Raw genomic sequence first — 26,913 nt, 5'->3', positions numbered from 1 at the left:
GTTGTGGTAATAACGTTTACCAAAGTACAAAGGACAAATAAAAGATATATATGATCAGTAAACTAGATAAAAAATCAGTAGTGTCATATCTCAATGAGGAACCTGAAACATTCATCAGAGGGCAGGAGCACGTGTAGGAACTACGGATCAGGTTTCAAAAAATAGTTGACAATGCACTGGATAGATATGTACCCACTAGAACAGTTCATAACGGGAGGGAACCTAAAATTTCTAAAAGAAACAGATATTGCTGCATAATACGTGTAAAACAAATTGGAGGCCTATCGATAGAGAGATCCTGAATGAAATGCGTTTGGCTGTCATGAGAGCAATCTGTGGTGCCTTCAATGACTTCTGTAGCAGAATATTTTCAAGTGATCTTTCACAGAATCCAAAGAAATTCTGGTCTTATATGAAGTCTGTTAGTGGCACCAGAATTAGTTTCCAGTCCCTAGTGAATAAGACGGGAACTGAAACTGAGGGTAGCAAAGCAAAGGGTGAAATGCTTAACTCGTTTTTCAAATGCTACTTTAAAAAGGAAAACCCAGAATAATTGCCCCAATTTAATCCTTGCAGCATTGAAAAGATGAATGAAATAAGTTTTAGTGTCAGTAGTGTTGAGAAGCAACTGAAATCGTTAAAATTGAACAAAACTCCAGGACCCAATTGAATCCCTATCAGATACTATACTGAATTTGTGGTGGAGTTAGCCATTCTTCTAACCGTAATCTATTGTAGATCCCTCAAACAAAAACCGTGTCCAGTTCTTGGAAAAAGCAAAGGTCACACCCTTCTACAAGACGGGTAGTAGAAGTGAGCCACTAAACTACCATCCAATATCCTCGACATTGATTTGTTGTAGAATCTTAGAACATAATCTGACCTCAAATATAATGAGATATCTTGAAAAGAATGACTTCCTCAATGCCAACCAGCACAAATTCAGACAACATAAATCACGTGGAAACCTACTCGCACTTATCTCACAACATACTGAAAGCTTTGGATTAAGGCAGTCAGGTAGATGCAGTATTTCTCGATTTCTGAAAAGCATTTGACTCAGTGCCACACCTATGCTTATTGTCAAAAGTATCATAATATGGGGTACCAAGCGAAATTTGCGACTGGATTGAGGACATTTTGGAAGGGAGGATGCAGCAGAGTCGTCGTCATCTGTAAAAGTAACTTTGGGTGTGCCCCAGGGAAGTGTGTAGGGACCATTGCTGTTCATGTTGTATATTAATGAACTTGCAGACAATATTCACAATAACCTCAGAATTTCTGCAGACGATGCAGTTACCTATGATGAAGTACTGTTGGAAAGAAGCTGCATAACTATTCAGTCACACCTTGGTAAGATTTCAAAGTGGTGCAAAGACTGGCAACTTGCTTTAAATGTTCGCAAATGCAAAACTGAGCATTAAAAAAAAAAAAAAAAGAAAAAAAAAACGTAGTATCGTATGAGTATAGTATCACGGACTCATTGTTGGAATTGGCCAACTCACATAAATACCTGGGTGTAACACTTTGTAGGGATATGAAGTGGAATGACCACATAGGTTCTGCTGTGGGTAAAGCATGTGGTAGACTTCGGTTATTGGCAGAATACTTGGGAGGTGTGATCAGTCTACAAAGGAGATTGCTCACAATCACTTGTGCAACCAGTTCTAGAATACTGCTGAAGTGTGTGGGACCCATACCACACAGGACTAACAGGAGTTTTTGTCAGTTGGTGCTTCAGGGACCACAGTTGCTAATGCCATAACTGTCTGCATCATAACGTAAGAAAAAAGAAGTGCCGAATAAAAACCTGAGGTGAAAAAGGCAAAAAACGCAGTCAAGTAACTTTAAAAGAGTAGTAGATAAGGATAAGTATGTCCGTAGGAAAAATTTCTCGAAACATCGTCAAGATGGCAGAGGCCCCACAGAGGGGATCAAATTTGTGTCGCTGTGGCGACAGAAAGAGTGATTCACAGAATGAGTGTCATCCACTAACTGACACAGCAGACGGCAACTGCAGAAGTAAACATAAACAGTTAGAAAATTGGCACCGGACCAGAAACTGGTGCACTGTCAAGGGCTAAGAACAGGAGGCACAGAGTGGGACAAGGTTGCCGATTAATAAATGGCTGTGACTAAAACGACAGTGTCCTATACACCACTGGGCTACAATGACCTCCGCAAGACATGCGGGCCGAGAGGAAGTCGATCACGCTATTGTGAGACGTTTAACGTCCCAGAGCTTGTCCCCTGAAGATAAGACCACTGTGCACCCCAAAGTGATACTATGTGCCGACAGACAGCAACGTGTGAAGAACGCCCGAGGGAACAGAATGACTGGCAGGCCGAGGGAGGAGAGCTGCAGCCTTTGCAGGAGCATCAACAGTCTCGTTCCCTGGCACGCCGACGTGAGTGGGAACCCACGGGAACGCTACATTAGCTCTCTCCACAGGAAGCGATTGGAGGCAGTCTCGGATCCGTCATACTAAAGGGTGGGCTGAGTACAGCATGTGAAGGCTCTGGAAAGGACTGACAGAATCTGACCAGATGGCACAGTTGGGAAGCCCGTGTCGCCAGATGTACTGGGTGGCCCGATGAAGGGGGTAGAGCTCCGTGCTAAAATATCGAGTGCCAGTCGAGAAATCGATATCGAAAAGGATCGTCACCGAGTACGAAGGCACAGACGACACCACGGTCGGTCTCGGAACTGTCGGTGTAGACGGAGACACTGTCTGCGAGCCACGTGCCAAGTGTGAGAAACTCACTGCGATGCACCGGCTCAGAGTAATGTCCGTAGTGAAATATGCTCACTATTTTTATATACTTGAATTTAGCATATTTCGTGACAGTACTCACTTTTCCGTGGATATTTATGAGATGATATTTGACTTTTTTGTGTTGGATTGAGTCGTCTAGTGAAAGTATTCCATAATGCTGTTTCGTCGGCTGCAGAAATGTCCCGGTTCAATGCGTTTGCCTCATTTTTGGTGCTTCAAATACCATTTTTCCAAATGTGCTTCCTTCTTGATGTTTATATAAAAAAGTAGTAGAATAACTCATTTTTGCAGGTCACTTGCAAATTATTATAACAGGGACCCGTACATTGTTCCACCGTCACACACCGAGTGTTCACTGCCTACTGACCACGGTCAAAGACGACTCTAGCGTCAAGGACATTTCACACGACACACGAGCTTCCACTTCTAACCAGTCTCTTTGATATTATTTGTCACATCTACTAATATTAATCGATATGCTGTCACTCTCGAATATATAAGCAAATTAACATAAAATAAGGCAAATTACAATTCACAAAAAATATTCTGACAAAAATATAAGAAAACATTTACAACCTCCCTCATTAGATTTGGTATCGACAAATCCGGTAGAAAATAACACATCTCCCAGATCCCTTACAGTAGGAAGTGAATGGAGTCCGAAATTAATGGGTACCTCGGCACGAAGCCGGGGCAGTGAAGAGCTCGTGCCCACGAGGAATGTGGCAGAGGGTGTAAAGCAAAGCTGTCAAAGCAGCAAACTCGGGGAGGCAACAGAGAAGGCGGGTGCAGTCCGTACTGGCTGTCGAGGGAATCGTCAAAAAAAAGGAGCACAGGATGGGTGGCCGGGCACAGAAGACAGTCTGCCTGTGTGATGACTGAGGAGGACATCCTGTCAGCACAACAATGGCAAGTAAGCAGCTTCAGCACAAATGCTCTCAACGGGACTAGTACAAAAGGCACCAATGGCCAAATGTATCCCACAATGGTGGACGGTTTGAAGATTACGTAAGATAGAGGGATGTGCGGATAAATATACGACACATCTACAATCCAGTTTAGAACGGACAAGGGACCAGTATAAACGGAGGAGGATTGTCCGATCCGCTCCGCGTGAGGTCTACATCTACATCTACATCTACATCTACATGGATACTCTGCAAATCACATTTAAGTGCATGGCAGAGGGTTCATCGAACCACCTTCACAATTCTCTATTACCCCAATCTCGTATAGTGCACGGAAAGAATGAACGCCTGTATCTTTCTGTACGAGCTCTGATTTCCCTTATTTTATCTTGGTGACCGTTCCTGCCTATGTAGCTCGGTGCCAACAAAATATTTTTGCATTGAGAGGAAAAAGTTGGTGATTGGAATTTCATGAGAAGATTCCGTCGCAATGAAAAACGCCTTTCTTTTAATGATGTCCAGCCCAAATCCTTTGTCATTTCTGGGACACTCTCTCCCATATTTTGCGATAATACAAAACGTGCTGCCTTTCTTTGAACTTTTTCGATGTACTCTGTCACTTCTATCTGGTAAGGATCCCACACCGCGCAACAGTATTCTAAAATGACGGACAAGCGTAGTGTAGGCAGTGTCCTTAGTAGGTCTGTTACATTTTCTAAGTGTACTGCCAATAAAATGCACTCTTTGGAAGCCTTCCCCACATTTTCTATGTGTTCCTTCCAATTTAAGTTGTTTGTAATTGTGATAATTACATATGTTGTTGAATTTACAGCTTTTAGATTAGACTGATTTACTGTGTAACCGAAGTTCCTTTTAGCATTCATGTGGATGGCCTCACACTTTTCATTATTTAGGGTCAACTGCCACTTTTCGCACTATTCCGATATTCCTTCTAAATCGTTTTGCAGTTTCTTTTGATCTTCTGATGACTTTTTTAGTCGATAAATGACAGTGTCATCTGCAAACAACCTAAGATGGCTGCTCAGATTATCTCCCAAATTGTTTATATAGATAAGGAACAGAAAAGGGTCTATGACACTACCTTGGGGAACGCCATAAATCACTTCTGTTTTACTCGATGGCTCTCTGTCAATTACTATGAACTGTGACCTCTCTGAAAGGAAATCACATATCCAGTCATGTACCTGAGACGATATTCCATAAGCACGCGATTTCACTACGAGCCGATTGTGTGGTACAGCGTTCTGGAAATCCAGAAATACAGAATCGATCTGAAATCCCTGTTCAATAGCACTCATCACTTAATGTGAATAAAGAGCTAGTTGTGTTTCACAGGAACGATGTTTTCTAAACCCATGTTGACTGTGTGTCAATAGACCATTTTCTTCGAGGTAATTCATAATGTATGAACACAACATATGTTTCAAAATCCTGCTGCATATCGACGGTAACAATATGGGCCTGTAATTTAGTGGATTTCTAGTACTACCTTCCTTGAATATTGGTGTGACCTGTGCAACTTTTCAGTCTTTGGGTACGGATCTTTCGTCGAGCGAACGGTTGTATATGATTGTTAAGTATGGAGCTAATGCATCCGCATACTCCAAAAGGAACCTAATTGGTATACAGACTGGACCAGGTACCGGGTGGGGGGGAGGGGGGACGGGGGGGGGGGGGGAGGGGAGGGGAGGGGGGGAGGTAGAACATTGAGGAAGCGAGTACAAAGGGCTGACAGGTAAGAGACGTGGGAAGACCAACAGAGTTTCCTATCAAACATGAGTCCCAAGAATTTCAGTGCATCAATGAAAGGAAGGAGGAATGAGCCAAGAGGAAGGGCCAGGGGAAAAAACTCCCAGCACCACCAGAAGTTCACGAAGACAGTCTCGTCATCAAAAAAGTATAAGCCACTGTCGATGCTCCACGAGTAGAGACAATCGAGACACCACGGGAGGCGCCTCTCGAGTAGAAAGGCTTGCTGAGAGCTGAAATAGATAGCAAAGTCATCAACGAAAAGAGAGCCTGAGATACTCGGTAGGAGACAATCCGTAATAGGGTCAATGGCTGTGGCATATAAAATGACGCTGAGCACAGGACCCTGGGGCACCACCTTCTCTTGCACAAATATGTCTGACAGAGCTGAGCACATATGTACCTTAAAAATTCCAAGATAAAAAGGAGCAGGCTGCAAGATCCCCTCACTTTTAAACTGATACTGTTATTACTCAGCTTAGCCGCAAGTCCGTAGAGTGTGGTATATGTGACGTACAGTATGACTGGTCATCATTTCCACCCGGAATTTGCGAGTGTAAGTCGGACCTTCCTCGATCTGCCTCGGTGGGTCGTGTCGTCGGATTTCCTCCTACCTGTGCGCGGTGCAGCTCTCATAAATGTCGCCCCGTGCAGATTCTTCATTGGCGCATCGGATATCTCTGTCGGTGGAAGCTAACTATCTGAAATTGCTGTCGATCAACTTTGGGGTATCTATTTACTCGAAATTAACATTCAGAATGCTCTAATATCACTTTTATTCCTATTAGATCAATAATGAAACCTTCGTGTCACAAACTACTCGTAACCGAGAGCACAGCTACCATCGGACAAGACAGGAAGAACTCTAAACCCCAACTGCCGACTTTGGCGCACAGTCCGTATCTCTTACTAGTTTCGTCACAATTCGTGGATTTCCGATCAAGTTTGTACTTACTAAGATATGCAATTGTTAATGAACGGGTGTGAATTTTAACGAGGCAAAATTATGATAAATAGTTTTAAACATCCAGAGGCTCCTCCTAGTATTCATGTTGTCATAAATGACTTTAACGGTGACTTTGGCGCCAAGATGGCGGTACTTCCCGTCACATATATTTCCCAGGCTAACGCTTGTTGCTACGGTCCAGCGCTGAACCCCACCCCGCTACGCGCGACACATGGTCGCTTCGTCACCTAGCCAGCCAGTGTGGGAAATGCTCTCCGACTCATGGCCAGCTACGGACTACAGCACTTTCTAACTATTGTGAATACATCAATAAGAGACACTAATTTATTAAAACTGGTAAAAATGTCTTCCTCACGTAAGAGGCACCGTACAAGGCGACCCCAGAAGCCCCATTCATACATAATACGGTGGACACCTCTCCTCCAGCAGGTCCCATATGTCTTCTCCAAATCAAAAAAACATGTCCTCAGTTTGGCACTTACACAAAGAAATGTTCATAATACGAGTGGACAAGGTGACGAGATGATCACCTGCAGAGCAGTGCTGAAGGAATCCACAGTGGACATTATTGAGGAGATTCCGAGACTCCGGCCACAACACTAGCCGATCATTAATCGTACACTCCGTCACCTTCCAGACGTCACTGGTGAGGGGCATTGGGCAGTAGCTGGAAGGAAGGTATTTGTCCTTACCAGTCTTAGTTACAGGAACGAAAATGGCCTCAGACCAGCGACTGGGAAATGTGCCATCTGTCAAAATGCAGTTACACGTATAGAGGAGAAAGTGTAGGCTCTGAGGAAATAGGTGTTGCAATACCAGAATGTGAACACCGTCTGGTCCCGAGGCGGATGACCAGGATGAAGAGACTGCACATTTAAACTCCTTCATAGTAAACACAGTTTTGTAGCATTCACGACTTTGGGAGGAGAAAAATATCATTTTTGCCTCCGCCACCTGTTTCGGAGGGAGGAAGGCAGGATGACAGTGGGTGAAAACCGAAATGTCTGCAAAATATCAGCCCGAGGAGTTGGAGATGTCGAGAGAGTCTACAATAACATTGTTCACTACGGTCAGACTGGGAACTGGGGTTCCTGAAACCCGACGGAGATTTTACCAAACAACAGGAGATGGAGTAAAACTGTTAAGAGCTTTGAAAAGAAAGCCAACTAGCATTTCCGCTATCCTTGAAAATGCAGCAGCCCTGCACAGTAGCTGTTTATAATTAATACAGTTCACCATTGTGTGACAGTGTTTAAAAATGTGAAGAGCTTGTCGCCGCGTGTGGAGTGCATCACGGCACGCCTCAGTCCACCAGGAAATGGGGGCACGTCACGGCGACGAAGAGGTACGAGATAGCGAACATTCCGCAGCAGGAACAATAGCGTCTGTAAGGTATTCTACCTGGTCTCAGTAGCAGGGAAATGACGTTTGTCAAAAGTGACCATTGAGAAGTAGAGTTGCCAGTCAGCTTGGGAAACTGCCACTTGGTTGGATCCACAGTTGGGATGGGCATTGGAAAACAAATGACACGGGGGCAAATGCTCACTCGAGTGTGTGTCGGAGAGAATAGACCTCTCGAGACGGCGAGTAAGCCGAGCGGGACAGAAAGAAATGCACGAGTGGGAAAAGAAGTGCGTGGAATTGGGAAGAAATGTGGGTCTACCCGTGCTCAAACAGATTAGATCGAGCTGGCTGAAGACGTTTACTCGGAGAGAGCCTCTCGGACAGGGGTGTAGGGAGCCCCAAAGGGGACGGTGGCATTGAAGTCACCAAACAGCAGAAGAGAGGAGGAAGTTGAGCAACAGGTTGCAAAATGCCTGCCCTGGTGACAGCAGAAGGTGAGGGTGAGCAGACAAATAGGGGGTATTGGACGTATACAGAGAAGGGCAGGACAAATGGTCACAGGTTGTCTGATCCAAGGGAGAGTGTAACAGAGATACTGAAGGAACTGAACTGAAAGATTCTTTGAAGATAGACGTGAACTATCCTGAGAAAGTCTGTTAACAATGTTTCAAGAACCAGCTTTAAATGATGACTCTAGAAATATACTGCAATCCCCTAAATGTCACTCACATAGGGATTGTGAGGATAAGATTAGAATAATTACTGCACTCATAGAGGCATTCAAACAATCATTCTTCCCGTGTTCCATATGTGAATGGAACAGGAAGAAACCCTACTAACTGGTACACTGGAATCTACCCTCTGCCATGCAGTTCACGGTGGTTTGCAGAGTGTAGATGTAGATACAGCTGATATTTGCTGCTGTTATACGGCATTGAAAACTACAGGTTTTTGTAAAACTCAATATTTGCTCTCAGCCAGTTACAGCGAAAATGAATAAAGGCAAGCTGTGCTTTGCTTCTGAGAGATCTGAAGGGAGAATAAAAATGAAGGACATCATTTTCAATGATAATGTGATAGAGTTTTCTGCAAAGAATGAAAGAAGGAAAAAATAACTATAGGCAAACATTTGCCACCAGAACCAAGAATAGAAATAAATTAGTGGTTTACATAGCACCATTAACTTCTGATTATTGCTTACTTCAAGCCAGTTTTGTCAGGGGAAAGGAACATCAAGAAAGAAGCAAAAAGGATGATTATGTTTTCAATAAAGCATAAAGAAAAAAGATGGCTCAACAGTACCAAGCAACATCAGGCCTGTCCAAAGACGGATGCTCGAAAGGAACAGATACAGTGAACAGGAATCAATGAATAATAAACTACAGGTTGCACAAAGTTTGTGCAAAGATTTTCTACAGATAACGAAAAAGCACAATGCAAATGTGGTTAATATATATTCTGATATACAACAGAATTAGCCAATACCTCTTCTTACGTGAAGTATTCTATTCAAGACTGATCTGGCTTACAGTTCATTTATTATGATTCATTCCTGTGCACACACAAAGGAAAGGACCACTTCTTACACTTGGCTTGAAACGGAAAGACCAATAGAATGTAACCTAGTATCTGCTGTTCTACCGTATTTTCTCAGAAACCTAGAGGCGTCCAGCCAAAAAACAGTCCAAATGAAATTCATTATTTTCCGACTCTTGTACCAGTCAAAATCAAAATACAATAACGATGTGCACAGGTAATGGCCTTCACGGAAGAAAGCAGAAAATTTAATAAGCTGACAAAGTAGTAGAGTGCATAAAGGCTAGTGGAAAAAGGAAGATATTCTTTTACTGACTGCATAATATAAAGTACTGGATCAATATGGCATTGTCAAGATACTAAACAGAGATTGAGCTGCAAAGGATCTCAAGCCCAGTGCACTGAAAGCCCTACGATCTAAGATGCCTTTCAACATAACTACTCAGCTTATGAAAAGGTTAAGAAGAAGTTACTGTGGTCAATATTGAACACTTATAATGCATGTCCTGTGCAGGGCGAGCTGCAGAGATCCAGAAACTGCAGTCAAGAAGTGATGAAAGCACAGATGTTGGAGAACAACAACATGGCCAGTACGGAAAAGAAAAAGTATGTCTTAAAACTTATCAAGTAATGATACCAAAGAAGGAAAGTTGCTACTCACCATATACCGGAGATGCTGAGTGACGTTAGTGCCTATCGCGACTCAGCATCTCCGCTATATGGTGAGTAGCAACTTTCCTTCTTTCGTATTGTTACATTCCATCCTGGACTTTCCATAATAGGTAATGAAGTATTTTAAAACACTAGAAGGAGCAGATGAGTTTTATAAGGACATTGTTCAGAGTGATCAATAGAATTACAGTTTTGTATTGTTGTAGCCAGTATTCTGAGCTGTATCTGAATGTCATCTGTTGCTATTTTGCATTTATGATTACGAAAAAATTATGGAAAAGTTTGATACTGAAGTGTTATATAGCAGTACATTATTGTATTTCTACACACAATAAACAATAAAGAAGCATTCTTTGAAATTAATGTTAAAGATAAAAAAGAAATGGAAAAAATCAATTTGAATGGGCATGTTAACAAAACTTTTAACTTCTGTCTTTGCATTTATCCATCATTGAAAAGAAAAGAAAAGAAAAGAAAAGAAAAAGGAAAAAAAATCTTGGAAACTTTGTCCCTCTATTCTGAAATAAACAATGAAAACTGTAAAAAAGTCAAACATACACTAAAAAAGCTGCGTAAATGTTAAATTATTCCATTTACATAATTGGTATTGGAGTAAGATATTTAAAAAAATTCATTTCATCAAAAATTCATATTTTTGTGATTATCGTGTTTTGAAAAAACGCTCCTGAAATATAAGACTGGTGCTTCACATGTTACAATTTTCTTTTTCAGCAGGTTTAAAAAAAAAGAAAGAAAGAATATTAAAGGAAAGTGTAACATACAGAAGGAAAACAAAATAACTGGCAGTTTTCATCCTTCAAACTCAAATTTAATGTGTTGAAAACAATTCCAAACCTGGCGTGCCTCTCAATACAGTACCTACTGGTGAACTTGACAAATGCAAGCCTGCCCAGAAGAGAACTCACCTCCATAGTCATCGTCCACATAGTCCGCATTGTAGAAATTCTTCCTTTTGCGACCCCAGGCCTTCGCGTCTGGCAAGTCGTCGTCCTGCTCGCCGTCCAGGTCACTGGCCATGCCGTCACCCTCGTCGTCATCGTCGTCATCGTCAGAAGCTACTCCGAGCACTTCTTCCTGCAAATAAACAGACAGGTTCTGCACTGCTGGCCGAGAGAGATGACAGGTATAAATACTGCTCTACTACAAAATAAGGGAGGGCCTACCATCAACTAAATTATCTGGTTACAAAATTTTTTGCGACAGAGTCCTTGTGTAAAAAAATTCTCGGTTTACTTTCTGTGTCAAATTCAGATAAAATTCAAAGCTTTCAATGTCTACCTCCATTGTCATCATTGGGGCTAAAACTGGCTGTCGTGAGCTGGTGATGCTCCCTCTTTTATACTCCACAGGATTCGCTATATTACGTCACGGTGCAAATGTGGACACGGCGGGTACAGACGTGGTGCTGTCCACATCCACAGATTTTGTTTGCACTCTCTATCCAGCATTGTGGCCGTGCGGGGTAGCCGTGCAGTCTGAGGTCTGAGGCCCCTCGCCACGGTTCGTGAAAGTTTGCCAGACAATAAAGGAAAACTCTTCTGTGTACGAATATGAGCTATAAGTCCTGTAACTTAGGTAGAGGTATACAGTGCGAGCCACTTTCGTCAGTCCGTTAGGAGGTCATACACATTGAGAAACCACTGATTTCGAGCTCACCGATTGCGAATTGGAGGTAAAAAGTGATGCAGCCCTGTCCCATCTGTAAGCAAACAGCCCTAAATGCCGTACACGGAGGCCCTCGAATGACGAGCGAGGCAGTGTTCCAGCGAGCGGCAGACTTCCAGACCGAGAAGAGTTCTAGTTTGAGCAGCCTCAGATGACTAACAACCTACAGCAAATCCTATGTATGTGAGCACTATATTCAGTTAAGCTTGCACACTAAGGAGGACTTGCAAAGCTCGCCCGTGCGTATCGGGTCGGTGCATAAGTTCCTAGAGTTTCTACGTAACTTAAATAAATGCAACAGACCCACACAACAGAGGCTTTAGCCATCAACAGGATACTGTCCTTCACTATGTACAACAGGCTGCCACAATGGGCTCAGTTTTCAAATCTGCAACTATAGAAAATACGTGGTTTTGAAGCAAAGACCTTGTCGAGCCACATCTGGAACACGTCTTCACCTGGAAAAGCTGTTCCTTGAAGGTTCTTTCATAGGAACTGGAACAGGTGAAAATCTGAGGGCACACGATCAGATGAATAAGGTGGGTGCAGAATGACTTTCAAACCCAACTTCTGTACAGTGTTTTTGCTAGCCTAGCAGAATGCAGGTGCACATTATTGTAGAGTAGCATCACTTCACACAGCCTTCCTGGTCACTGTTCTCAGGCTGTGTCTGCAAGACATCTCAGTGTTGACAATAAATGTTGGCAGTGACGATTATACATCAGGAAAGCAATTCGTAGTGTATAACACCGTCACTGTTCCACCAAACGCGTAACATTATTTTTTGCGGATGTGTGCAGGCCTTTGTGCAGAGAGTTACTGTTTAATTTGGGCTCGACCATTTCTTTAATTTTCTTATGATAGCATAAATACACCATTTCTTAAATTTTCCCCATTACACGCAAATGTCACGAAATGACGGGACGATTACAATTCATCACATCCGCCATTTCTTGAGTACACCGACATGGATCTTGAGGATTAATCTGATGTTCCTTTGTTTTCGGGCATGTAGTATCATACACTACTGTGTTTACCCAAATCTTAACAAAGCTGTAGGCTGGGTAACCATTTGTTCTGGTAGTTTATTTGAGAAACTAGTAAGCTTTGTTATATCTCTTACACCTTCTGAAGTTACAAACTAGTGTCTGTGCTCTTCTGTGCATTCACTGCAAATACATAAAGAAGCAATAAAAAGCAGACCAGCTAGCCAACCTAGAGTCTCATTTCCTTATCATCATCACCAGAGCTACTTCCGTAGCCTAACACCCGAGTCATTCTGTGCCATTTCACTCCTGTACACAGTTGCTCATGTAACGAGAAATGGATAACCTAAAATTCAGTGTCATCTCTGATCTGAGTGTGACTTCTAAGTAAGTATGTTGCGACCCATGTCAGTTTACGACAGCGTGAAATTTTTCAGTGACACAATTTATAAGTGCCTCAGCCATATTTCCACACAATCATTAATAATGAAGTCCCAAAAGTGTGACATGTGGGCCCTTATTTTTGTTTCACTGTATGTCACAGAATGACCGGGAGAAGTACAATATTTGGTGACAGTGAACTCTTCGGCTCAGAGGAGGTGAGTACGTCACCAGTGTTCGACAATGTGTTCTCGAGCAAGGTGTGTCATTTGCCCTATATAAGATACGCCACACTCGCCCAGAGTCCTATAAAGACCTGACTCGCACAGCTCTGTCAGCATAAACAGATCCCAGAAACAGAGAGAATTTTGATGGAGGACAAAACTTCAGTTTTATCTTATGTTTTCCTAACACTCTGTCCATTTTTGTGGAAACGTTTCCAATCTTTTATAGCAGGAACTCCACAGACAGTTGTATCTTCAACCAATTTTCTTAAGCACTTCTGGTTGTATGGCTTCTAGGCAAATCAGGTGCATATCTGAACAGTAAGAAATAATCAATGAGAGAGCTTCAACCCCATTACATCAAAGTAATGCCAGAGCCATAAGCACTTAATTACGACAACAGATAAAAACACAAGTGTACTTTAAAAAAAACATTGTAAACAATGTGGCAGAGAATATAGAAAGGTCAACCATCATAATTAAAAACATAATATCTCTAGGATGGATAGTCAATGAATAAAAAGTTAAGCAATGAAAAACATTTAGTGTCACGTAACGAGTATTCGCCTACAACCAAAAAGCAAAAGTGAGACACTCGACCCAAAAGCAAGATACTGTCGAGGCAAGAAGCAGACGGCTTACCGGCAAGCCAGCACAACACAGGGCCACCCAGGTGGGCCACAGCAAACGCCAGCTGCACTGCACAGGGGAAGCGAGGCATTGTGGGCCACATCAAACCAGTAGGAAGACTGATGACTCAAATATCATTTGTAAACTAACTACCCTATCCATCCCCAAAAGCTCATACATGGTTTCTTTGGACATTAAAAGTACATATACACTACTGGCCATTAAAATTGCTACACCATGAAGATGAAGTGTTACAGACACGAAATTTAAACGACAGGAAGAAGATGCTGTGATATGCAAATGATTAGCTTTTCAGAGGATTCACACAAGGTTGGCGCCGGTGGCAACACCTACAACGTGCTGACATGAGGAAAGTTTCAAACAAATTTCTCATACACAAACAGCAATTGACCGGCGTTGCCTGGTCAAACGTTGTTGTGATGCCTCGTGTAAGGAGGAGAAATGTGTACCATCACGTTTCCGACTTTGATAAAGGTCAGATTGTAGCCTATCGCAAATGCGGTTTATAGTATTGCGACATTGCTGCTCGCGTTGGTCGAGATCCGATGACTGTTAGCAGAATATGGAATCGGTGGGTTCAGGAGGGTAATATGGAACACTGTGCTGAATCCCAACGGCCTCGTATCACTAGCAGTCGAGATGACAGGCATCTTAACCGCATGGCTGTAACGGATCGTGCAGCCACGTCTCGATCCCTGAGTCAACAGATGTGGACATTTGCAAGACAACAACCATCTACACGAACAGTTCGACGACGTTTGCAGCGGCATGGACTGTCAGCTCGGAGACCGTGGCTGCGGTTACCCTTGACACTGCATCACAGACAGGAGCGCCTGGGATGGTGTACTCGCCGACAAACCTGGCTGCACGAATGGCAAAACGTCATTTTTTCGGATGAATCCAGGTTCTGTTTACAGCATCATGATGGTGGCATCCGTGTTTGGCGACATCGCAGTGAAGGCACATTGGAAGCGTGTATTCGTCATCGCCATACTGGCGTATCACCCGGCGTGATGGTAGGGGGTGCCACTGGTTACACGTCTCGGTCACCTCTTGTTCGCATTGACGGCACTTTGAACAGTGGACGATACATTTCAGATGTGTTACGACCTGTGGCTCAACCCTTCATTCGATCCCTGCGAAACCCTATATTTCAGCAGGACAATGCAAGACCGCATGTTGCAGGTCCTGTATGGGCCTTTCTGGATACCGAAAATGTTCGACTGCTGCCCTGGCCAGCACATTCTCCAGATCTTTCACCAATTGAAAACGTCTGGTCAGTGGTGGCCGAGCAACTGGCTCGTCACAATACGCCAGTCACTACTCTTGATGAACTGTGGCATCGTGTTGAGGCTGCATGGGCAGCTGTACCTGTACACGCCATCCGAGCTCTGTCTGACTCAATGCCCAGGCGTATCAAGGTTGTTATTACGGCCAGAGGTGGTTGTTCTGGGTACTGATTTCTCAGGATCTAAGCACCCAAATTGAGTGAAAATGTTTTCACATGTGCAGCTCTAGTATAATATATTTGTCCACTGAATACCCGTTTATCATCTGCATTTCTTTTTGGTGTAGCAATTTTAATGGCCAGCAGTGTACTAACTCCCTGTCAAAGAGGTTCAGCACATTATTGCTCACAATTTGCGTACACATAGTGGTAGACCTACAGATGAGGTGACAAAATTCGCAGTGTGGTCACCAGCATGGTGAAACACAGTAGCTGCTTTTTTGTTGTTCTTTCACATCTCCACATCTTCCTGCACTGATGGCCTACAGTGGAAAGGCACATGCGTGCACACCCACCCACCCACACACACACACACACACACACACACACACACACACAACACACACACACACACACACACACCATTTCACAGCCAAGGCATGCGTCAGCAGTGGAGGGTCACATAGCCTCCTGACACCAGTTCTAAATCAAATACAGCACTCCAAAGTGACCACTGTTCTCTTTGAACTACTCAATATAAAATCCCAAATTATCTCAATTTCTGTTACTTTGCCAGAAACTTAAAATCCCACGTATACTACTGCAACTTAAGAACAGATCTTCGGGAAATAAATAAAACCTCACTTGTATCTGTTTCAACACTGATAGGTAAGTGTTCAGCCACTAGAGATCATCTGTCATGCATTTTTAGTCTGGCTACCGTGTTTTAGTTGAGCCGGCTGCCACTAGCTATTGCCCTTACCATGTATAGCTTCGGATGCTTGACAACAAAATGTCCACTTTCAACCTCTGTCGTGTACAGGGTGAGTCAAAAGGGACTTTACAACTTTAAAATGATATAGAAATTTATTGAGATAACTTACAGAATTGGTAGATGTATCATTTTGTAGCAAACAACCTTAAGTTTCACATAAAAGTGTCAGGTGTCATTTTGGCTCGATGTCACGACCATTTGTGATAAAACAAACATCCCACCGGTAATCAATTTCCTACCCCACTAGTTGCGTAAAATCGGGCATAACTTGTGCGACAGCAGCATAGATTCAACTTTTCAGGTCGACTAAACTGTTTGACAGGAGAGGAATACACACATAGTTTTTAATGAAACCTCAGAGAAAGAAATTCAGTGGTGGTAAGTCTGGAGTGCCAGGTGGCTGTGCGATTGGTCCTTCACGGCCAATCCACTGACCAGGGAAGTGATTATTGAGGAACCTCTGAACTTCTGTGAGGGAACAAGGTGGTGCACCGTCTTGCTGGTAGTAAACCATCACAACTTGGCCATTTTCTTTGATCTGTGGAATTAAAAAGTTTTTGAGCATATCCAGATATACAACACGAGTGATAGTTTTCTCCATGAAGAAGAAAGGGCGACCTGGCAATTTTTCGTGTCGTAGTGAACAACCTGTCTCAACGAAGTTTGTATACCGACACTAAATTGTAAGCCTACTTGGAGGTTATTCAGCGCATTCGATGTAAAATTTATGCCAAACAGTTGTTGCAGAATTTGTCTAATGAAACCAAAACACACAGTGAGCACACTCCACACCAGTGAAAGTAGCCATTTTAACTGTGCACTATGCTGGCGCTCCTGGTGGCAAAATGGGCTACTACCGCATTATGTGAATCAAACTTGGGGTTGTTTGCTACAAAATGACATACCTACCAATTCCGTAAGTTGTCTCAATAAATTTCTATATCATTCCAAAGTTGTACAGTCCCTTTTGACTCACCCTGTATTTTTTTTTTCAGACAGTGCTTCCGGCAGAAGATGGTTACAGTGGCCCTGAGTTCGACATTGAATTTAGCAACCCAGGAAGTGAAAAAGAATGTGATGTTACTTCATTAGAGACTGAAAGTGACAACAGTTTGTCAGCTGACAGACAAATGTTCACCAATGTTACGAGATAAATACGTCCACTATTGTTCACACAGCTCCTCCGAGATGTCTGTTTACAGGAAAGCATCGTGAAATATATAGTTCAACTCCACATCCAAACAGAAACTAAAAAAAATACTAAGTTTTAGGATATTTTAGTCAAAGTCCAATGCATGAGTATACTCGGGATTTTAACTCGTTATTTTGAGTTTCAAAAGCTATCCTTATATGTAAAGTCATTGATTATGGCATTATAGGAAATTTTTCATTAATAAAAAAAATACTAGTTTGGAACATAATTTGAAGAAACAGAGAGATTAGGGGATGAATAAAATTTTGTCTGATGAATTTAGTTCTACACTGAAGTTTGTATATAGGATGAATTTCTCGTCTATTCTTCATTCAACTATAAAGATTTTGTTCCAAGTTTGCCAATGGCAAAAAATGAGGGTGGAGGCGGAAGGGGAGAAAGGAAAAAGTTCCCAAACTTACCTCACTTTCATCATCAAACTCTCTCGGCCTCTTCCTGACGTTTTCCAACAAGAGCTTTTCATCTTCAGAATAATCATCTTCAGAGTCAGATGGCTCATACTCCTCTAACTCCACATCCAGATCTGCATCCAATTTCTTTCCTCTGTGGAATAAAGTAGTGTACACAGAATATTCAAAAAATTGTGGATTCTTCAGAAATAAATTGCCACAATACTGTTATATTCACAACATTTACATCTAACTGCAAAATCAGCACATTGTACAGCAGACGGTACTCGTATCAGTACTGTAGTCTCCCTGCACCCTTAGCCTTCTATTCCAGTCACTCGAGCAACAGGTGATACGCAGAATTTCTAGTCAATGATTTTAAATGTACTCACCCCACAAATGTAGACATTTATAGCAGTCTGACTGTATGGACTAGCAAATGAAATTTGTGGACACGTTGAAGATTTCTTGGCAGGGAGAGGACAGCACGTTATCTCAGATGGAGGAATCATCGACAGATGTAGAAGTAACTTCAGGTGTTCTCCAGGGAAATGTGCTGAGACACATGCTCTTTGTGTTGTACATTAAGGAGCCCCTTACAATTATTGCAGGCCAGCTGAGAAGCCCAGCATACCCCAGGTACTTATTTGTAGCTACGCAGCATTTATTTTTTACTTATAAGCTTCTTTGTATACAAGATCTGAAGTAGTATAATTGGGGATACAAACAAAGAGCTTGTTTGCTTCACTAACAGTGTGTCACATAGAGCTGGCTGTGCAAAAAATTACTGACAGTGAGATCCACGCACTCAATGCAGTGTCTGGCTGTGTGCTTTGTTTCTAGCCACAGCATAATACAAGCTCACTGGAAACTGTATACATTTAATGTGAAATCGTAAATTGTTAGTAATAAGTGAAATTCGAGAATAAAAACTTGCTCGCATTTGCCACTTCCCATTAAAATTTCAGTTTCTATGATGTTACTTTGGAGAGAAGTATCTTTAAACCACTTTGAGTTAAGGGTTCTGAGGAGTGAGATAATGCACGACACTCTCGAACAGAGTTATGTCGCTTTCAGAAGTACTTTCAAAAGAGCAAGCTACAGCCTGATGTTCTCAAACAGTAGTAAGTCTCACCTCATGATTTTCATTGGATTTTTGAGACCACATAGTCCTCAGTCTTTTAGCCATTCTGGTGTATCCACAAGGACTCGTTTTCTAGGAATTTTTGTTCATAAAATGACATGGAAGAAGTTTGTGCTCAGATCAAAAGTATCCAGAAAATTTCTTCAAAAATAGGATTACAAATATCCTTTGAGAAAACTGAAATCATGCCTATGTAACCTCTTTGCATAGATAAAATCTTCATAAATGATCAAGCAATTAACATAGTTCTACAATACATATATCGTGGAGAAATTATTTTGCGTAACTTGGGTGAGAAAGCAACATGAAAAAACAGAACCTACAAAATGGGAAAAAAGCACAGTTTCTAACATGGTCAACATGTAATAAGAAAGTCCTGTCAATAGACACTAAGATCCAACATTACAAAACTGTAACTCTGCAGGAAGCAACTTATGCTTGTGAAACTCTGTTCCAAATTAAAAATGAAAGAAGAACCAATCAGTTTGTCGAGACTGAACAAAGAATTATCAGAACATGCTTCAATAAAAACTACTATGTTGATGGAATCTGGAGAATCCTCCCCAGTGAAACTGTCTATCGTGAGATTGACCCAATCACCAGCACAACGAAGAAGAAAAGAATCTCGTATTTCTTTCATGCCTTACGACTGCCTGACAACAGAATTTTAAAACAACTAGTGATGCGAAGTCCCAGGAAGAAGGCAGGAGGACAGTGGGTCAAAGAAATTCAGCAAGATCTTGAAGCAGTCGGACTCACAATTACTGATGCAGAGAACAAAAATAAAACTAACACTCTCCTTACGAATCATAAATTTTCAGCAGAAATGATGCACAGAAGACCAGTAGAGATTTGAGACGCGTTAAAAAAAATTGCGCTCGGAACGAATGAAAAAGTACTGGGCTGTGCGCAAGAAGCAAGTAGTCTAATCTTCAAAGAGAAAGTGAATATGGAATGACTCAAATGGTCCATTGTGGCCAATCAAGTAAATAATAATAATAATAATAATAAACAAAATAAAAATGTAATGAGTTGGCACCCAAATCACAAAGCAAGCTTAATAAATCTGTTTTTCCTAAAAGAGAATATATATATAAAACCTACTGAAAGAAATGAAGCAATGTAATTAAGTATGTAGTGCATATAGCAAAATCAGTAAATCCGTACGTCCCAGCCAAGTAAATTCAATGTTAGTTTATAGTCATAAAGATAGGATGCAGAGCTTAATTTTGTCACTGATGTAAACTTCCAGAAACACTTCTGTCATTGTGGTAAAAAAACTTTCATAGGATATATGTCAAACATAAATAAAATCCACCAATAGAGGCAAACCAGTATCATTCAGTTTTTAATACACAACGTGGAATCAGTAAATTTGTATATCCTAGTCACACTGTTAGTTTGTATTCGTACAGATAAGACTGCGGCACTGAATTCTGTCACTGGCATAAACTGCCAAAACTACATCTGCTGCTGAGTTAAAAAACCTAACAGTGCCATGTATTGGTTCTTTGGTGTATTACGAAACTAACAGCGCCATCTATTGGTTCTTTGGTGTAAACACCATGATGATTAAAAATTCAAATGACTAAGTTGAGCTGGCAGTTTTGGATAAATGTTTAAATTACAATAACTTTTCTTTTGTGGTCCAGTTTTGATGACATAAAGGTTATATTTTGCCCCAAGTTAGCTGTGGAAACCCACGAAAATAAACCTAGCAGTTTTGGAGATTTGCGTGTTCAGACAGACAAACATAATGGTTTTACATTTTTATTATTAATACAGATATATATTATGTAGCTTCCTTTTATGAAACCTAACTGCCTGGAAAAAGCTACACAAACATTCAATCTGATTTTGGTAAGATTTCAATGTTGTGCAAAGATGGCAATTTCCTTTAAATGTTCAAAATGGCAAAATTTTGCACTTCACAATACGTAGTATCCTATGATGACAACATCAATGAGCCACAATTCAAGACTGTCAACTCATACAAATATCTGGGTGTATTAATCTGTGACGATATATGATAGAATATGCACGTATGTTCACTCATAAGCAATGCAGATTGCAGACTATAGCTCATTGGTAGGATATTGGAAAAAATGCTGTGTCTACATAGGAGAGCATTTACAAAACGTTTGTGGGACCCATCTTGGAATATTGTTCAAGTGTATGGCACCTGTACCAAAGAGGACTAAGAGGGGATATCGAATGCATACAGCAAAGGGCCGCATGAATGGTCACAGGTTTCTGTGACCTTTGGGAGAGTGTCAAAGAGATACTAAAGAAACTGAACTGGCAGACACTTCAAGATAAGATACAAACTATCCCTAGGAAGCCTACTTACAAAGATAGAGTAGATAAAAAGTCTCCATTCACAGTACTGTAAATAACGCAGTAAATTGGATCTGAAACTGACAAATTTATGAAAGATGTGTGTGTGTAAAAGTGAAAACTGTTGGGGTGAATGTTTATGATCTGGTGACTTAACAGCACAAAAATTATGAACTCACACATCTCAACAACTCAAAACGATGGATAGCTGGAGCACTTCAACAATATACTAGAAAGTGAAATGGAAAACACTGAGAATGCAGATAAAAATTTGAAAAAAAAAAAAAATAATAAAAACAAAAAAACACATATGTTGTAGTGGTTTCTGGGGTTTATGACATTTCTGGTTTTGTTGCATGGGAGGGTGTTTATGTATCACCTTCCTTGAGGAAATTGCATAAACAATTTGTTTTATAAAATAAAGTGAAAACTATGTAATGAAAACCAAGTACCTTCCAGATAATTACTAAGAACATCGACTCAATATTTCACAGTTTCAGGCAAAATCACTGAAGTGTTCTGTTTTCGAACACAAAGTAAATAGCTCAAACTGGTTGAGTCACTGGTTGACAAATAATGCAATGTCGGGACCAGACTTCATACTGCAGAAATTGCATTAAGCATAAGTTTCAGAAGCACAAAATCAAAATCTTTGTGTGATGCTCTTATGAACTGCATACACTAATAATCACTGTTGTCATTTCGTATATCTCACAGTACTGTACTTGTGTTGTTTGGATACTGTATTATCTATAGTTACCCCTGTTTCTTTTTTCTGTCACCTCAACTACAAATGCAGCACAAACTGACGAACAACACAGATGGCAGTCGACTGCTCAAAGGCAGTTTGTGAACATGATAGCATGCACACACAAGCTAACCAGGTGTACTGGTATAAAATCAGCATTTTTTTTTTTTTGTGAAAATGAAACACTAATTTTGAATTGAAAAGTAAAAACATTTTATTCAAAGTACTGACCATTGCTTTCTATACATTTTGACCACCTTTCTGACAATTTGTGGACACCACGCCAATAGAAATGTTGGTCTTTTGAAGCAAGCCAATCAGACACCCAATTTTTTACTTCTTTGTAGGAATCAAAGTGTTCCTCAGCCAATGCGTGTCCCATTGATGAAAACAACTGATAGTCGGAAGGGGCCAGATCTGGTGAATACGTCGGGTGGGGTAGCAGCTCCCAGGCAAGTGTTTTGATTGTATCCTGAAACAGTTTTGCTTTGTGTGCAGGTGAATTGTCGTGTAAAAAAATTACTTTGCCATGTCTTCTGGTCCATTCTGGTCTTTTTTCGAACAATGCATAGTTCAAATTGATCATTTTTTGTCTGTAGCAATTAGCATTCACAGTTTCATCGGGTTTTAGAAGCTCATGATACACCACACCTTTCTGATCCCACCAAACACAGAGCATTGTCTTCTTGCCGAATCCATCTGGTTTTGCAGTCGATGTTGATGGTTGTCCCGGATTAACCCATGATTTTTCCTGTTTAGGATTCTTAAATTAAATCCATTTTTCATCACCAGTAACAATTCGATGCAAAATTGATTTTCTTTCATGTCTTTGAAGCAAAATTTGACAAATGGTTTTTCAGTTTTCCATCTGTCTTTCATTCAATTCATGTGGCACCCATTTTCCACAAAAGGAAAAAGCTGCAGACTGAAAGTCACTACAAAGAAAACAAAAGTGATTACAAGGAAATAAAGGGAAAGATAATGGTAAATGAAGAAACATTTGGCAGGTTTTCGTGTGCTCGTGCGTCATACCTTTAAGCAGTGCTAAATAATGTGCTCTTGTGTTTCATTTTCTGTGGTGTTTTCAATCAAAATTTCATAATTTATCCACATCATTAATTGACTTACTGTGCATTTTGTACTTTTATGCAGTGTCACATAATTTGTTGATGTGTTTTCACTTTATACGTAGTGTTTTTATTTCAAAATTTCTTTTCATTTATTTACTTACTGTGCATGTTGCACTCACAATGTAGAAAATGTATTTTGTTATTCCCCTTCCAATCACATACTGACTGAGGTGGCTACTCCAGTTTTAATGTACTGAGCTTGCATTCGGATGGACTGGGGTTCATTCCCTGTCTGGCCACCCAAACTGGGACGGTTTCTTCAATTAGGCCATGACCAATTTCCTGCCCTATCCACATCTTATCCTACTCTATTCTGATGTATAATATTTCCGTCTGTTTATGACATGTAAATACTATTGTAGCAAATGGTCTATGGATGGATGAATGAATAAATAAATAAATAAATGTGCAATTAAGTAACTAGGATGTAGAACAGAAAGCCACTGCAAGTGCAGCACAGAAATTAATACCAGGGTAGTAATGGCAAAAGGGGCATTTTGTAAGAAAATGAAAGGTGTGTGTGGTAATACAAGCAAAGATTGGAGGAAAAGAATCTGATTGGTGCTGAAACACGGACAGCGAGGGAGGAAGATAGAACAAGGGATTTGGAGATGTGAACGTAGTGAGGACGGAAAGAATAAATTCGATGGATAGGGTAAAAGTGAGGGGGTACTGAGAAGAGTGGAAGAGCAAACAATTGCTGAATTTAATACAAAAAAGGAAAAGAAATTAGATAGGACATATATTAAGGAAGTAGGAGGGGCTCAGAAGAGTAGGTGCTAGAGAAGAGATAAAAGAGAGGTTACTGCACAATTAAGAAGGAAGTGATGGACCACGAAAGGAGCTGCTAACATAGCACAAAACTGCTGATGAATACGAGACTACAGCATTTTTTATAAACAGTGTTCCACAGCTCCAATATATGTGAAGAACATAAATTTTTATTTGCGGGACATCCACAACTGTTCTGCAACATTTTCATGGTAAATAAATCCACCACAGTTCTAATATATTTTTACTGATAAAAGTGTGCACTAAAGAAGTAATTTTTTTATCTATATCGCTGATAATTCCTCCAACAACTGACTAACAATGTCACCAAACTTAGGATTGTTAAAACTGACACATTCCTGTAAACACATTTTGTACCGTGCTGAAGAAAACTGTTATGCAGTTGACGAGGCGCACTCTAGGAGACCCTAATGTGTATCAGTAACAAAAGAAAAAGGCAGTAATGCAACCAATGACAAAACATTGTAGAGTTGGTGATGTAAGGAGGATATGTTAGGTATAGAAGCATTCTACCAGAACTGACCTCGAAGACCAATTTCGATAGCTTTTGGGCGATCTGAGAGACCACTCGTGTGAGTTAAGGGTTAAAAACAACTCACAAGGAAACATCACCACCTGGATTTTATATTTCAAGAAGAAAAAAGCGATCCTGCAGGACATCAGCTGCAGAAACTGATCCCGTGTGAAAATTTGGGCCACAAATCTGATGTCCGCAGCTCGTGGTCCCGCGGTCGCATTTTCACTTCCCGAATGCGGGGTCCCGGGGTCGATTCCCGGCGGGGTCAGGGATTTTCACCTGCCTCGAGATGACTGGGTGTTTGTGTTGTCCTCAACATTTCATCATCATTCGTGCATGTGGCGAGATTGGATTGAGCAAAGTTTGGGAATTTGTACGGGTGCTGATAACCGTGTAGTTGAGCGCTCTACAGACCAAACATCGTCATCATCCTCATATTTCTGATAGTACGGAGTCGTAACTCTCTCAATGTACAGCTTTTATATATATGTGTGCACAAGCTGGCACTTGCTACGCCCACCCGCTGCCACTTAATGTCAGAGCACGAAGTACTGTACAGTGAAGTTCAAATGGCTCTGAGCACTATGGTGTACAGTGAAGTACTAGGTTTGCGAAATACTGTTTTGACATGGCAACATGCTTTGATAACTGTGTTAAGATGCACAGCTTCTAACCTGCAGCTGATGTCCAAGATCTTTTTGCTTTGAACATTTTTATCTTGCAATACTAAAATATTTTATAAATGAATGCAACAAATGTGTCTGTCATTAAAGATGTATCCTAAAAGAATTTAATTATTAACATCCCTATTGTCTGTTATTTTCTTTGGACTTCAAAGCTGACAATGTAAAAGTGAGCACATCTGCAGGAGATGGGCTGTTCTTCAACAAGATTGGCACGATTAAATTGTAAATCAAAAATCGTTAACTAGATTACGAAAAGTTGCTACTCACTATATAGCAGAGATGTTGAGTTGCAGAGAGGCACAACAAAAGGACTGTCACAAATAAACCTTTCAGCCACTACGGCCTTCATCAACAATAGACGACACACACACGCACACACACACGTGCATCCAAATGCAATTCACACACATGACTGCAGTCTCAGGCAACTGAAACCACACTACGGGCAGCAGCACCAGTGCACGATGGGAATGACGACCGGTTGGGGGAAAGGAGGAAGTTGGGGCAGGGAGGGTGAGTGATAGTATGGTGGGGGTGGCAGACAGTAAAGTGCTGCAGGTTAGACAGAGGGCAAGGGAGAGTTGGGGGTGGAGGGGAGGGGGAAAGCAGCAGAAAATGTGGCACTACACAAAAGTGGTGCTAATAGCATAGGTACATAGGGAACACACACGACACAGATCTGTGAGTCCACGGTATTGGTGATAAATTGAGAAAACTGTCCCGAAACACATGTGCTACAAAATGCAACTGTTTCCTGCACACGTACCCCAATGTCAATATGGAATATTTTCACCATTCACACGTACACAGGCCACACAACGGGTTGGCATACTCTGGATCAGGTGGTCGAGCAGCTGCTGGGGTATAGCCTCCCAATCTTTCACCAGAGCCTGTCGGAGCTCCTGAAGGGTCGTAGGGGTTTGAAGACGTGCAGCGATACATCGACCGAGAGCACCCCAGACGTGCTCGATGGGGTTCAGGTCTGGAGAACAGGCAGGCCACTCCATTCACCTGATATATTCTGTTTCAAGGTACTCCTCCACGATGGCAGCTCGATGGGGCCGTGCGTTATCATCTGTAAGGAGGAAGGTGGGGCCCACTGCACCCCTGAAAAGGCATACTGGTGCAAAATGATGTCCCGATACACCTGACCTGCTACAGTTCCTGTGTCAAAGACATGCAGGGGTGTAAGTGCACCAATAATCCCACCCCACACCATCAAACCACGACCTCCATACATTTCCATTTCAAGGACATTAAGGGGTTGGTATCTGGTTCCTGGCTCACGCCAGATGAAAACCCGGCGAAAATCACTGTTCAGACTGTACCTGGACTCATCCATGAACATAACCTGGGACCACTGTTCCCATGACCATGTACTGACACCAGGCCTTACAGGCTCTGCTGGGGGTCAGTGGAATGTACCTTTCAGGTCTCCAGGCAAATAAACCGAGTCTGTTCAGTCATCTGTAGACTGTGTGTCTGGAGACAAGTGTTCCAGTGGCTGGGGTAAGGTCCCGAGCGAGGCTACCTGCAGTACTCTGTGGCCGTCTGCGGGCACTGATGGTGAGATATCGGTCTACTTGTGGTGTGCTACACTGTGGTCGTCCCATACTGTAGCACCTGGACACGTTTCCTGTCTGCTGGAATCGTTGCCACAATCTTGAGATCACACTTTGTGGCACACGGAGGGCCCGTGCTACGACCTGCTGTGTTTGACCAGCCTCCAGTCGCCCTAGTATTCTACCCCTCATAACATCATCAATATGTGCTCTTTGAGCCATTTTCAACACACAGTCACCATTAGCATGTCTGAAAATGTCTGCACACTTA

The 26,913-nt window shown here is 41.7% G+C and overlaps 1 protein-coding gene across 1 annotated transcript in view; it reads right to left on the bottom strand.

Moving 5' to 3' along the window:
• The window catches only part of LOC124553874 (something about silencing protein 10), a 184,529-nt gene that overhangs the window by 141,211 nt on the left and 16,405 nt on the right, over positions 1–26,913 (bottom strand). Inside the window, exons 2-3 of the mRNA XM_047127877.1 lie at positions 17,739–17,880; positions 10,901–11,069 (exon numbers count right to left, since the gene is read on the bottom strand). Of these exons, the coding sequence (XP_046983833.1) occupies positions 10,901–11,069; positions 17,739–17,880 (311 nt within the window). The remainder of the gene's footprint in view (positions 1–10,900; positions 11,070–17,738; positions 17,881–26,913) is intronic.

Source organism: Schistocerca americana, chromosome 11, assembly GCF_021461395.2.
Source record: "Schistocerca americana isolate TAMUIC-IGC-003095 chromosome 11, iqSchAmer2.1, whole genome shotgun sequence".
In the NCBI taxonomy this organism is placed as follows: domain Eukaryota; kingdom Metazoa; phylum Arthropoda; class Insecta; order Orthoptera; family Acrididae; genus Schistocerca; species Schistocerca americana.
This window is presented reverse-complemented; position numbering and strand designations above follow the sequence as displayed.